This window comes from Heteronotia binoei, chromosome 3 (assembly GCF_032191835.1).
Source record: "Heteronotia binoei isolate CCM8104 ecotype False Entrance Well chromosome 3, APGP_CSIRO_Hbin_v1, whole genome shotgun sequence".
NCBI lineage: Eukaryota > Metazoa > Chordata > Lepidosauria > Squamata > Gekkonidae > Heteronotia > Heteronotia binoei.
In genome coordinates this window covers 19,411,854-19,426,305 of record NC_083225.1, presented here as the reverse complement: position 1 = coordinate 19,426,305, position 14,452 = coordinate 19,411,854, and the positions used below count along the sequence as shown (strand labels likewise).

The window sequence follows — 14,452 nt, the reverse complement described above, 5'->3', positions numbered from 1 at the left end:
AGAAGGGCAGGGTATACATCTACGGTCTTCTTCTTAGGTTCAAAGACTGTTATCTGGGAGAACCGGGTTTGATTCCCCACTCCTCCGCTCGCAGCTGCTGGAATGGCCTTGGGTCAGCCATAGCTCTGGCAGAGGTTGTCCTTGAAAGAGCTGATGGCTGGGGCTGATGGGAGTTGTAGGCAAAAAACATCTGGAGAGCTACCGTTGGCCACCCCTGGAGTAGGAGGCAGCTTTTGTGTGCGTTCAGGAGTTCAAGGCTACTGCTGGGTGTGCTGTGTTGTGCCTGAGGAATCTCTCGTCTAAACCACCAGGGCAGCTATCCTTACCCCCTTGCTAACTTCCTGTGGGGCTTCTCTTTCAGAAGAACCTCTTGCCAACATTTGCTGCAGCTTGCGGGATTCCCTCAGTGCAGCCCATGGCTCAGGCAACCTCTAGGGCAGGGAGAACACAGCCGGGGCCTGCTTTTCCCGTCGGGGCTTCTCACGCACCTTTTCCTTCCCCTTTCAATTCACCGAGCTTTCCCCACTTCTAAAAAAAAAAATCTGAGCATCATTTCATGAACTACTTACCAGGTCAAAGGAGAGGCTCCCTTTGGTCATCGCATTCACTTCAGGAACCTTTGTTTTAGCTTGAGCTTTAATGTAGCATTTCTCTCCACCAGCAAAACGGATCCCAGTGATGCCCTGGGAAGACACACCTGGGTTAATTCAAGGGCTCCGAGGGATCATCTGTCCACTGGGGAACCAACCCAATGGTGCGGTCTCATTTGGAACCAGACCAATGGTGCGGTCTCATTTGGAGTACTGTGTGCAGTTCTGGTCGCCGCACCTCAAAAGGGATATTATAGCATTGGAGAAAGTCCAGAAAAGGGCAACTAGAATGATTAAAGGGCTGGAACACTTTCCCTATGAAGAAAGGTTGAAACGCTTGGGACTCTTTAGCTTGGAGAAACGTCAACTGCGGGGTGACATGATAGAGGTTTACAAGATTATGCATGGGATGGAGAAAGTCGAGAAAGAAGTACTTTTCTCCCTTTCTCACAATACGAGAACTCGCGGGCATTCGATGAAATTGCTGAGCAGACAGGTTAAAACGGATAAAAGGAAGTACTTCTTCACCCAAAGGGTGATTAACATGTGGAATTCACTGCCACAGGAGGTGGCGGCGGCCACAAGCATAGCCAGCTTCAAGAGGGGTTTAGATAAAAATATGGAGCAGAGGTCCATCAGTGGCTATTAGCCACAGTGTGTGTGAGTGTGTATATAAAATTTTTTTGCCACTGTGTGACACAGAGTGTTGGACTGGAGGGGCCATTGGCCTGATCTAACATGGCTTCTCTTATGTTCTTATGTGACACAGAGTGTTGGACTGGAGGGGCCACTGGCCTGATCTAACATGGCTTCTCTTATGTTCTTATGTGACACAGAGTGTTGGACTGGATGGGCCATTGGCCTGATCTAACATGGCTTCTCTTATGTTCTTATGTGACACAGAGTGTTGGACTGGAGGGGCCATTGGCCTGATCTAACATGGCTTCTCTTATGTTCTTATGTGACACAGAGTGTTGGACTGGAGGGGCCATTGGCCTGATCTAACATGGCTTCTCTTATGTTCTTATGTGACACAGAGTGTTGGACTGGAGGGGCCATTGGCCTGATCTAACATGGCTTCTCTTATGTTCTTATGTTCTAACTGCCTCTGCCCAGAAGCAGTTGGAATGCAGGCCTCAAGGCAGGGTCGGGCTTGCAAATGTACAAAAATAAAAGAAGGCGTCGAGGAAGCAGCATTTTGAGATGAATGGTCACGTGAAATCCCTTTTGCCCTTGCTCTCCCATTCAGGACCTACCTATGCCTTACAGCAGGGGAGGCCAATGGTAGCTCTCCAGGTGTTTTTTGCCTACAACTCCCATCAGCCCCAGCCAGCATGGCTGACGGCTGGGGCTGATGGCAGTTGCAGGCAAAAAGCTTCTGGAGGGCTACCGTTGGCCACCCCTGTCATATAGAGACCCCACATGGGGCTTTCAAGGGCAGAGATAAAGAGGGGTACTTTGCCACTACCTGCCTCTGCTTAGCGGCCCAGGACTTCCTGGTGGCCTCGCATCTGAATTAGAGTTGCCAAGTCCAATTCAAGAAATATCTGGGGACTTTGGGGGTGGAGCCAGGAGACTTTGGGGGTGTAGCCAGGAGACATTGGGGTGGAGCCAAGATCAAGGCTGTGACAAGCAAAATTGAACTCCAAAGGGAGTTCTGGCCATCACATTTAAAGGGACGGCACACCTTTTCAATGCCTTCCTTCCATAGGAAATAATGAAGGATAGGGGCACCTTCTTTTGGGACTCACAGAATTGGACCCCCTGGTCCAATCTTTTTGAAACTTGGGGGGCATTTGGGGGAGAGAAACTAGATGCTATACTGAAAATTTGGTGCTCTACGCCAAAAAACAGCCCCCCCCCCCCGAGCCCCAGATACCCGCAGAGCAATTCTCCATGATTTTCTATGGGAATAAATCTCCATAGGGAATAATAGAGTTCCAGCAGACATTTCCCTCCCCTCCCCCCGTTTTCTGACGACCCTGAAGCGGGGGGAGGGTCTCCAAACCGGGTGATCCCCTGCCCCCACCTGGGGATTGGCAACCCTAATCTGAATACTAACCAGGGGCAACCCTGCTGAGCTTCTGAGACCTGACCACGTCAGGCTAGCCCATCAAGGCAGCCTCTAACAGTGGTGGAAAGTGCTGCAAAGACCACAGCTGAAGTATGGCAGCCCTGGAGGGTTTTCAAGACAAGAGAGGCACAGAGGTGCGGTTAGGGTTGCCAATCCCCAGGTGGGGGCAGGGGATCCCCCAGTTTGGAGGCCCTCCCCCCGCTTCAGGGTTGTCAGAAAGCGGGGGGAGGGGAGGGAAATGTCTGCTGGAACTCTATTATTCCCTAGGGAGATTTATTCCCATAGAAAATCAAGGAGAATTGATCTGCAGGTATCTGGGGCTCTGTTTTTTGGGGTAGAGGCACCAATTTTTCAGTATAGCATCTAGTGTCTCTCTCCCAAATGCCCCCCAAGTTTCAAAAAGATTGGACCAGGGGGTCCAATTCTGTGAGTCTCAAAAGAAGGTGCCCCTATCCTTCATTATTTCCTATGGAAGGAAGGAATTGAAAAGGTGCGCTGTCCCTTTAAATGTGATGGCCAGAACTCCCTTTGGAGTTCAATCATGCTTGTCACAGCCTTGATCTTGGCTCCACCCCTAATGTCTCCTGGCTCCACCCCCAAAGTCTCCTGGCTCCACCCCCAAAGTCCCCAGATATTTCTTGAATTGGACTTAGCAACCCTAGGTGGGTTGGCATTCCTGCCACTCCATAGCGACTGACTGTAGGCTTTTTGGGTGGTCTCCCATCCAAGAAGCAGCCAGTGCTGACCCTCCTTAGCTTCAGAGCTCTGACCAGATAGGCAAGTGAGGGCATCCCTGAAGGTGTCTGTGTTACTTCAGGGCAGAGGGCAACACAGGCTGTGATGAATCAAAACCTGCTGGCTGTTACCTCTATGTGCGGACTGCCTTTTGAAATGGCTTCAGTTAATATTGAAAGTCTACCTGTTGAGTTTGATCCATGATGACCCGTGCATGTTTGCAAGCCATTTGGGTTGCTTTATTTCAAATATTTCCATGGTGCCTTTCCACCCAAATCAGGGCTAGGGGAGTGAGCATTGAAACAACACACTGGAATATTTAAATATTTAGGATATTTAAATGTTTAGAGGAGGGACGGTGGCTCAGTGGTAGAGCATCTGCTCGGTAAGCAGAAGGTCCCAGGTTCAATCCCTGGCATCTCCAAAAAATGATCCAGGCAAATAGGTGTGAAAAACCTCAGCTTGAGACCCTGGAGAGCCTCTACCAGTCTGAGAAGACAAGACTGACTTCGATGGACCGAGGGTCTGATTCAGTAGAAGGCAGCTTCATATGTTCAAATGCATTTTAAATACAAATATATATAAAATAGTCAAAATGATTAAACAAAACATCATACAAACATACAAAAATATAAACACATAGGAACCCCCAAACAGAGAAGAGAGCTAGTTAAGACACTGCTCAGGAAGTAGGTTCAAGTCCAAACATCCGGGCACAGCAGTGACATCACAGTTATCAAGGACTGGAGGCTGAAAGTCATCTGACATACATGAAGGCATTTGAAGGGGCTCGAATCTTTTCTTTCACTGGTCAAAACCCAGGGTCAGATTCACACCTGCTGCTAACAGTGCCTCTTTTGCTGAACCTGAGGTCATAAGTTCAGGACCCTTCCCATGCCTGAATAGGGACCTCATCACAGATGCTAATTTTCTGCCCCCTCCCCTAGCATTTGCCCTCTGCTCTAATCAAGCAGATTACATTTTGCATGGCACTTTTGCATCCTCTCTGGATTCCTTCTCTGCAACATCCCTCCCTCCCTCTCACCTTTGTGTTCGGATGTAAGGCCCCAACGATGGGATGTAAGGCCCCATCCGATCTCAGAAGCTAAGCAGGGCTGACTCTGTTGGATGGAAGACCTCCACGGAATACCAGGGGCATGATGTAGAGCCAGGCACCTCTCCTCTGTCCCTTGCCTTGAAAACCCTACATGGTTTCTGTAAGTCAGCTGTGACTTGACAACACTTGTCACCTCTCCACCATAAGAGCTCAGAGGACTCCATTCCTACTACTATCTGACAAAGGGAGATTTGATCCTTGAAAGCTCAAGCCCCCCCCCCCCCAATTTTGTTGGTCTCCAAGGTGCAACTGGGACTTGTGCCATTCAGCATCGCTAATATTTAGGAGAGTGGAGAAGGATCCACTAGGAACAGAGCGGACATCACAGCCAACTTGCCTTCACAGCCAACTCAGAGCGGCCATCACATCCAACTCAGAGCCAGTTTGGTGTAGTGGTTAAGTGTGCGGACTCTTATCTGGGAGAACCGGGTTTGATTCCCCACTCCTCCACTTGCACCTGCTACAATGGCCTTGGGTCAGCCATAGCTCTCTTAACTGGGAGAACCGGGTTTGATTCCCCACTCCTCCACTTGCACCTGCTAGCATTGCCTTGGGTCAGCCATAGCTCTAGCAGAGGTTGTCCTTGAAAGGGCAGCTGCTGTGAGAGCCCTCTCCAGCCCCACCCACCTCACGGGGTGTCTGTTGTGGGGGAGGAAGGTAAAGGAGATTGTGAGCCGCTCTGAGACTCTTCGGAGTGGAGGGCGGGATATAAATCCAATATCTTCTTCTTCTTACAAACAAGGGTTCACACATCACTGATTTTTGTGCTATGTCTGAACAGAAGAATCGCAGAGGAATGCAACAGTACCATATCCAGCAATACATTCATCACAGGTCTTGTCAACACAACAAGACGTTCCATGTGAAAATGCCATTTATGCTGCTGGTGTGACAGTCCTAGCTTCTTGTACGGGAGACCCACAAAACTTTTCACGGAGCCTCACTATTTGCAGAAATCTCTGCACAGTATCAGCCTTTGCTCTAGAACTCTGGGGACTCTGGAAGCCTATTTTATATGCATTATTTATAGGCCGCCTTTCTGAGACTCAAGGTGGCCTCTGCAACGTAGGTCAATACCAACGACAGGGCGGGATGTCCAATAAACAATGCAACACAATTCGGATCGCTGAGATTTGAAACCCAGAAGAAAACTGAAACAGAGCATAAGTATTGAAACATGACACATTACATGATGCAGAAATTGCATAGTAGGAGTGTACTTACAGCAATGGACAGCACACACCAATATAGATCATCATCCCTATCACTCTGCCTGAGCATCTTTCCGAAACGTTTAATGACATCACAGCCATATTACCTGTGCAGAAAAGCCTGTCTTCTCACCTATGAAAATATTGGTAGCGGCAAACAATAGGGTTGCCAGCTGCCACGTGGGCCTGGAGTTCTGGACTTAGAACAGATCGGCAACGTGACAGTGCAGCAGCTGACACAAGAGCTTCCCTGGAGGGTTGCAGAGGGGAGCAGCTGAAGCAAGCCCACTTACTATTTGAAAATCATGGACTTCAATCGCCTCTTCACCTCCACTTCCAGTTTTAAAGATCTCTAGATTGTTTCCAGCGTCGATTTCCATTGATGCCTCTTGTACTTTCCCATTAATACTCATTGTGTAGTGGACGTTGTAGAGCTGGAATCAAAAGCAACACCTTTTAAGCAATATTGTGATGCTTCCTTCGGTCATGTAAGAGGCATTGACCGGCTTATAATTTCACTGCGATGAAATCCTTGAGGGGGGGGCACTGTGAGAGAGCCAGGTCTACATAGAATTGTTCCATTCCCTCAAATAACTCTTTGCGGTTAGATTCAGGTTGGTAGCCATGTTGGTCTGAAACAACAGAACAAAATCTGAGTCCAGTGGCACCTTTAAGACATGTATCCGAAGAAGCGTACATACACACAGAAGCTATATCCAGAATTAAACTTTGTTGGTCTTAAAGGTGCCTGACTGGACTCAAACTTTGTTCTGTGAGGTAAGTTAGGCAGAGAAATTGTGATTAACCATCCAGTAAACATCACTGCTATGAAGGCTTTTGTTCACTTATCTCCATGGTTCAGATCTCACTTCTTGTCTTCCACGGGGTAACAACTCTTTAATTATTTTAAAAGAACCAATGCCAGGGGAGCACAAAAGACCACTATTCTGATGGAGGTTTCAGAGTGCACAAAAGACCACAATTCTGAGGGAGGTTCCGGAGTGCACAAAAGACCACAATTCTGAGGGAGGTTTGAGAGTGCACAAAAGACCACAATTCTGAGGGAGGTTTCAGAGGGCACAAAAGACCACAATTCTGAGGGAGGTTTCAGAGGGCACAAAAGACCACAACTCTGAGGGAGGTTTCAGAGTGCACAAAAGACCACAACTCTGAGGGAGGTTTCAGAGTGCACAAAAGACCACAATTCTGAGGGAGGTTTCAGAGTGCACAAAAGACCACAATTCTGAGGGAGGTTTCAGAGTGCACAAAAGACCACAATTCTGAGGGAGGTTTCAGAGTGCACAAAAGACCACAATTCTGAGGGAGGTTTCAGAGTGCACAAAAGACCACAATTCTGAGGGAGGTTTCAGAGTGCACAAAAGACCACAATTCTGAGGAAGGTTTCAGAGGGTAGCTATGTTGGACTGCAGTAGGACAGATCTGAGCCAGCATCCCCTTAGAGACCAAGAAGATCGTCAGGGGAGAAGCTTTTGAGAGTCAAAGTCCCCTTCATCGGATGAAGTTCAGACCCCCAGAATTTTCTTGGTCTTTAAGGTGCAACTGGACTTGAATCCAGCAAATCTGAGGGAAAGTATGTTGAAGAAGTCCTAAGGGACCTAAGGTTGGCTTTGAATACCATTATTAATTATCATTTAAAGCAGCAGAATTAAAATACAGATGGTTCTGTTCAGAACCACCTCTACTAAGTTTAAATAAGTTAAACTGAGTACTTCTGTGGTACAAATGGTCACAAGCTACAGGATTTACGATGGACACAGTACTATCTACATGCCTCCAGGTAAGCTGCTCTCTGGAGGAAGGAAAAGTGAGGAACCGTGAATGGGAATGTGTGCAGAATTTATGACATTCTTAACTTTGTGACTAGAAGTACCTACAGTACTCTCGAACTCTGGCTCTGGAAGCATAGGAGAGGAGAAACATTCATGTTGGAATGAGAGGAAAATAAAACGCCTGAAGAACTTGGCAAAACTCCCAAGAAGACATCTGAAGCGTGTTTGTGCTCCTTGTCTAAAGTTTTCTGGCTGAACCAGAAATGAAACCTGACAGGAAAAGAAGCAGCCCTGTCTTCCAAATGGAAACATTTTGACCGGCAGTTTTTCAAAGCACAACTCAGGCTCAACGGCCTGGCTTAAGAGTAGTCCTAAAATATGAATGGAAAATAATTGAGGTGATATTTGGTTGAGAGTATGAAAGCGTTCAAGTTAAAACTGAACTGTTAGCTGAGCAAACCGGATGCTTTTCAGTGTAGCAGAAAATACCACCGGTGAATTGAAGTGGGAGGGGGGTGGGGGGTTGGCAGATTCTCACTGCAAGGGCAACAAACCCCTCCTGACTACAGGCAAGCTCAGGAAACAGGGCGGGACAGCAGATGGTGAAATTCCTGGCTTGTAAAAAAGGGACACAAAAACTCTTCTGACAATATTCTCCTGTCTGTAACGAGTGGAACTTACTGGCTACTCTGATACCAGCTTCAGTCCCATATGGAAGCAATGCAAGTCCTGCTGGGGAACTAAGAGGGCAGGTGGAGGCCCTCTTGACTGTCCCATCAACCAAAGAAGCTCACCTGGTGGCACACGAGAGAGGGCCTTTTTGGCGGCAGCCCCACGATCACGGAACAACTTCCCCAGGGGGGTGCACCTGCTCCCCCGCCTTTGGTCTTTAGGAGGCAGCTGAAAGATGGGCTTTATTTAGGAATGCATCTGATTCAGTTATAAGCAGACTTGAATTGTAATTTCAAATCCAGGCTTTTATGTTTTTAATGCGTTTTTATTTGATGTGTTTTTACCTACACTGTAAGCCGCCTCGAGCTCCATAAGGAGGAAAGGCGACTAGTCAGTGTTTTAAATAAACACTGAATAAATAAGCCCTGTTCCGGCATTCAAAGTTGTCGGTGCTGCAACACATGCCTAGCAGGGAGTGGGATCATGTCCATCTCAAGACATCTACGCATACAGCCTGTCTGTAGCAAGACCCCAGACAGAAGTGTCTCTCGCCCTATGTGTGTATGTTGGGAGACCCCCACAAGGTGGTGGATTTAATCCCTTCCATGCAAAGCACCCCTCTCTGGTTCTCCAACACTCCTCTGTCAGACCAAAGGTGCCCAAAATGATATTCTGTAGCACAACAGTGCAGCTTACTGCTCTGAACCAGACAGAAAGAAACAAATAATCACAATATTGTTTTAACCAGGTTGGTTTGGGGTACGGTTGCCAACCCGCTGGTGGAACAGGTATACAGCCAAAGGCAGCCGCGTCAAAAGAAGCCTCAATAATTTAAATGATTTATATAATGAAAAATTACTTGTAGTCAAAACACACACATAAAGAGCATCCATAAGGTGCAAGCAGAGACCGCTCCCATATACACTTCAACTACTCATAGCCGATAGTTCATTCTTGCAATTTCAAAATCCGGGATGTAGTATAGTGAGCCGTCCAACGCTCCAAGTCCTCTTTTAGCCACTGGAAAGGATGAAAGCAGCAAGGCAAAAGTACGCAACAGGGATGCGCTATATGCCGTTTCACGTAAGGCTTCTACGAGCTTCAAATAACACTTAACAATTCATAATGGAGACCAACGCTCCAACCATTCTGCAGACAAGAAACGGCCGTTTAAATTATTGAGGTTTCTTTTGATGTGGATGCCTTTGGCTGTATACCTGTGCTTCGTTTCACGTTACTCTTTTTGGGTTGCAACAAACTCCTGCAGAATTCCTGGAATGACAGCTGCTCTCCAAAGGACAGAGCTCAGTTCCCGTGGAGGGCAAACTCCTGCTTTGGAAGGCAGACCCCACCCAATGGCATTCTAGCCCGCTGAGGCCCCTCCCCTCCCCTGCCTCCACCCCCCAATCTCCAGGCATTTCCAAACTCTGAGTTGGCAACCTTAGTTTGGGGTTTTGGCAACTGCGGAAGGCAGCTTAGGCCTCTGTTTTGGGGGGACTGTTATCCAAAGCGAGAAAAGTCAGACTAGGGTCGCCAACCATCAGGTGGCAGCTAGCGATCTCCTGCTATTACACCCGGTCTCTGGACCACTGAGAGCAGTTCCCCTGGAGAAAACAGCTGCTTTGGAAGGCGGATTCTATGCACTGTACCCCTTGGAGGCCCCTCCCCTCCCCAAACCCCATCCTCTGCAGGTTCCACTCTGAAAATCTCCAGGCATTTCCCAACCTGGACCTGGCCACCGCAGCCCAAACCAATGGATCCCAGACTCAGTTCCAGAGGCCCTTACCTCTCTGTCATTCGCCTTCCAGTAGTAAAAAGCTCCAATGCCCCCCAAGAGGAGGAGGAGGAGGGCTCCGCCAATGAGTGCCAGGGCCCCGCTCTTGAGTAGCCGTCCTGGACTAGAGGGTTTCGCCATCACAGCCGAATACGCCTGGAGTGAGGGAGAGCAAAAGTGATGGAGGTGCGGAGTCAAAGGCCATGGCCCTCCATTTTTAGGGGGGGGGGAGACCCCCTTCATTTCCCACTATACATGGGACAAACTTTCCGGCCTCACATCAAATAAGTTGGGCACTAAGGTCTGCTCCCTCCAGATTCCAAGAGCTACCCAACAGCAGCTAGTTTGGGATTTTGTGCGTTTGTGTGTGTGTGTACACAGATAGGAGCAAAATGAATAGAGTTGCCAGCTCCAGACTGGGAAGCTCCTAGAGATTTGGGGGTGAACCTGAGGAGGACAGGGCCCCCAGTGAAGTACAGTGCCATTGAACCCACCAGGGGAAACGGAGATCAGTTGTAATTCTGGGAAAACTTCAGGCCCCACCTGGAGGTTGGCAAGCCAAGGGTTGCCAATGTTGGCTTGGGAAATTCCTGGAGTTTGGAGGTGGGGGGGGTAGAGCCTCATGAGGGCGGAGTTTGAGAGGGGGAGGGACCTCAGTGGAGTACAAGGCCACGGAGTCGGCCTCTGAAACAGCTCTTTTCTCCAAAGGAGCTGATCTCTGTCCTCGGAAGAAGACCAGCAATAATCCCAAGCCATCTCCTGCCACCACCTGGAGGTTAAAAGCAAGCCTTTCACAGTGGGATGCTTTTCAAGAGATGCGGCAGATACAGGTGCCGTAGCTGACGTACGAAGAATTTTTTAGAGGTCTTTGGACGCCACGGACAGCTGTGCAATTGTCAGCTCTTGAAAAAAGCATTGCACTGTGAAAGGCGATCGATTTCGGCAAGCAATGCCTTGAGAATACTTCTGAAAGTGGCGCCTTTGGGTGAGAAGCTCCTTTGGAAGAATCAAGCAAGGCCATGGGGGCTCATTTAAGGGCTTCTGGAGTCCCATCCCTTATCGCCGAAGCTTCTGTGGATTGTTGGTACTTCTTTTGACCTCTTGTTGTGGATTCCTGAAATGGGATATGATTTGTATTATGGTTCCCTTTAGAACATAAGAGAAGACATGTTGGATCAGGCCAATGGCCCATCCAGTCCAACACTCTGTGTCACACAGTGGCCAATATATATACACACACACACACACACACAAAGGGGCTAATAGCCACTGATGGACCTCTGCTCCATATTTTTATCTAACCCCCTCTTGAAGCTGGCTATGCTTGTAGCCACCACCACCTCCTGTGGCAGTGAATTCCACATGTTAATCACACTTTGGGTGAAGAAGTACTTCCTTCTATCCGTTTTAACCAGACTGCTCAGCAATTTCATCGAGTGCCCCCGAGTTCTTGTATTGTGAGCAAGGGAGAAAAGTACTCCTTTCTCTACTTTCTCCATCCCATGCATAATCTTGTAAACCTCTATCGTGTCACCCCGCAGTCGACGTTTCTCCAAGCTAAAGAGCCCCAAGCGTTTTAACCTTTCTTCATAGGGAAAGTGTTCCAAACCTTTAATCATTCCAGTTGCCCTTTTGCCAGTCCAACACTCTGTGTCACACAGTGGCCAATATATATGTGTGTGTGTGTGTGTGTGTGTATACACACACACATAACCAAAGGCTTATTACCTAAGGCTGTCAATGAATATTAATGAATGAAATGTACGAGATTTTGAATATGCTTTATAGTTTGTAGACACAGTTGTTTTTTATTTTTATTCTACCACCAGGAAGTTGGCAAACTGCTGGGGGCTAACCACATCAGGCCTCGGATTCAACGGGAGCTCACAGGAGCACAGCTCCTGAACCTTTCTGAGAGTTCCACCTCCTCCTTCTGAGAGTTCCACCTCCTTGTCCATTGACTAGTAGGTGCAGCTGCATAACAATCCCTGGATGAGCTCCACCACCTATTCTTCTACAAAAGCGACCCCTGAACCACACACAAGGAAGCTCAAGGAAGCCCCACGTCCTCCTTTCCCTACCAACAAGCCACTGGGAGGGGAGGGGGCTCCTGAAGCAGGAAGGAAAGAAGTTCTCCCAAGCCCCCTTCCCTCTCTGCTCCTGCCCCAAACGCCCTTCCTCAGCTGCTCCCTTCCGGCAGGTTCCAGGCTCCTGGTCAGGTCCTTCTCGCAGAGTCTTGGGCAGCAAAGAAGGAGGGCCCTCATGCACCAGCTCCAATGGCACTCCGCACATGCTTGGGGGAACTCTTGCGCTGTCTGCAGAAATCAGCCAACAGCGCTCAGTAGGTATTCAAAGTTCCTCTGCTTAATCTCTCCCTCCCCCCCCGCGCGGACAAAAGTTGCTTTGTTCGAAGAAAGTAAAACCGAGGGCAGGGTATCCCCCCCCCCCCATTTAAAAGCAGGAGATTTAAAGGACAGGCAGGTTTTGAGGGGGGGGGGCGAATTCCTTCCCCCCCTGGGCCCCTTTTCTTGCCAAGCTGAGCCGGGCTAAAAGCAGCAGTGGTCTTTTGGGGGGGGGGGGGAGGGCGATTTTCGACGGGGAGGGCCAGCTTCGGAAGCGACCCCCTCCCCTTCTCTCTTGCCACCGCCGCTCCCCGGCTTCCTCGTCGGGGAAGCAGGCAGGGCGACGCTGGGGAGGCGAGGGCAGCTCGCGGCCCGGCCCAGCCCAGCCCAGGCGGCCGATCGGGTACTCACGGGGGGCGTCGGGCACTGCTCCGCTTCTTCCGACGCCAGGGGCGTCTTCTCCAGCCCGGGAGCCATCTCCGCTGGCCGCCTGCTTGCCTGGCTGCCCGCCTCCGCCCGGGTTCTGCCTGCGGCTCCTGCGGCCCCGACGGGACGGGAGGAGGAGGGGGAGGGAGACGGCGGCCCTCCCTCCGGCGGGGCACAAGGAGCCCTTTCAAGGCCAGCCTCCGCCTCCTCCTGCCTGGCGCAAGGGCCTTCGGAGCGGGCCAGCTGGCAGTCTGGGCCCTGTTGGGGGAGGGGGGTGCGCCCTGCTCCCGGGGGCGCCCTAGGCAAAGAAGGGGAGGGGGGAGCAGTGCCCCTTCTGGAAGAGGGACGGGGCGGGGACCCCCCCCCCAGCCCCGGGCGGGGACCCCCCCCCCCAGCCCCGGGGAATTGCAGCGCCTCTCCAGACTCCAGAGCGCAGTTCCCTTGGAGGAAAGCTGGAAGGAGCTGGGCATGTTTAGCCTGCAGAGGAGACGGCTGAGAGGTGATCGGATCGCCGCCTTCAAGGACTTGAAGGGCTGTCATCTAGAGCAGGGGTGGCCAAGGGTAGCTCGCCGAGATGTTCTTGCCTACCACTCCCATCAGCCCCAGCCAGTATGGCCAATGGCTGGGGCGGAGGGGAGCTGTAGGCAAAAAAAGTCTGGCGAGCAACCCTTGGCCGCCCCTGATTTGTAGGATGGCGTGGCATTGTTTTCTGGGGGCCCCCAGAAGGTTGGATCGGAACCAATGGCTTGAAATTAAATCAGAAGAGTTTCCGGCTCAACATTAAGAAGAACTTCCTGAGCGGTTCCTCAGTGGAACAGGCTTCCTCGGGAGGTGGTGGGCTCTCCTTCCTTGGAGGTTTCTAAACAGAGGCTAGATGGCCATCTGACAGCAATGCGGATCCTGTGAATTTAGGGGGAGGTGTTTGTGAGTTTCCTGCATTGTGCAGGGGGTTGGGCTAGATGAACCCTAGAGGTCCCTTCCAGCTCTATGATTCTAGGATTCTAACGTCAGGAAGAACTTCCTGACCGTTAGAGCAATTCCTCAGTGGAACAGGCTTCTTTGGGAGTGTAGCGTATTGCGATAGCATAAGGCAGCAACCATTTCGTTATAACGCAATGTGGCAACCATTTCGTTATAACGCAATACAGCAACCATTTCGTTATGACGAAATAGCGTTAGTCTGCGTAGCCGGACAGCGGAGGCGACTGGGGACACCCAGGCGACTCCGCGGCAAGCGCGGAGCCCGCCAATCACCAGCAGCGGCGGGAAGTTCAACAGGCCAGGATTGGGCTGGCCTGTCGGGGAAGAAGTTCCGGGAATGTATATAAGCGGGACCCGGCTCGCGTGCTCTCTCTCTTGTAACGTGTCTCCATTAAAGCATGTTGCCCTACCAACGTCTCCCGTCTCAGTACGTTACAGGGAGGGGGTGGGCTCTCCTTCCTTGGAGGTTTTTCAACAGAGGCTTGATGACTATCTGACAGCAATGACGATCCTATGAATTTAGGGGGAGGTGTTTGTGAGTTTCCTGCATTGTGCAGGGGGTTGGACTAGATGACTCTGGAGGTCCCTTCCAACTCTTCTATGATTCTAACAGGCTTCCTCCTCGGGAGGTGGTGGGCTCTCCTTCCATGGAGGTTTTTCAACAGAGGCTAGATGGCCATCTGACAGCGACAAAGATCCTGTGAATTTAAGGGGAGGTGTTTGTGAGTTTCCTGCATTGT

The 14,452-nt window shown here is 50.2% G+C and overlaps 1 protein-coding gene across 1 annotated transcript in view; it reads right to left on the bottom strand.

Annotated features, from left to right (window-relative positions):
- The window catches only part of CNMD (chondromodulin), a 28,329-nt gene extending 15,547 nt beyond the window's left edge, over window positions 1-12,782 (bottom strand). Inside the window, exons 1-4 of the mRNA XM_060235066.1 lie at window positions 12,717-12,782; window positions 9,976-10,119; window positions 6,021-6,161; window positions 570-683 (exon numbers count right to left, since the gene is read on the bottom strand). Of these exons, the coding sequence (XP_060091049.1) occupies window positions 570-683; window positions 6,021-6,161; window positions 9,976-10,119; window positions 12,717-12,782 (465 nt within the window). The remainder of the gene's footprint in view (window positions 1-569; window positions 684-6,020; window positions 6,162-9,975; window positions 10,120-12,716) is intronic.
- Between the last annotated feature and the right edge of the window lie 1,670 nt (window positions 12,783-14,452).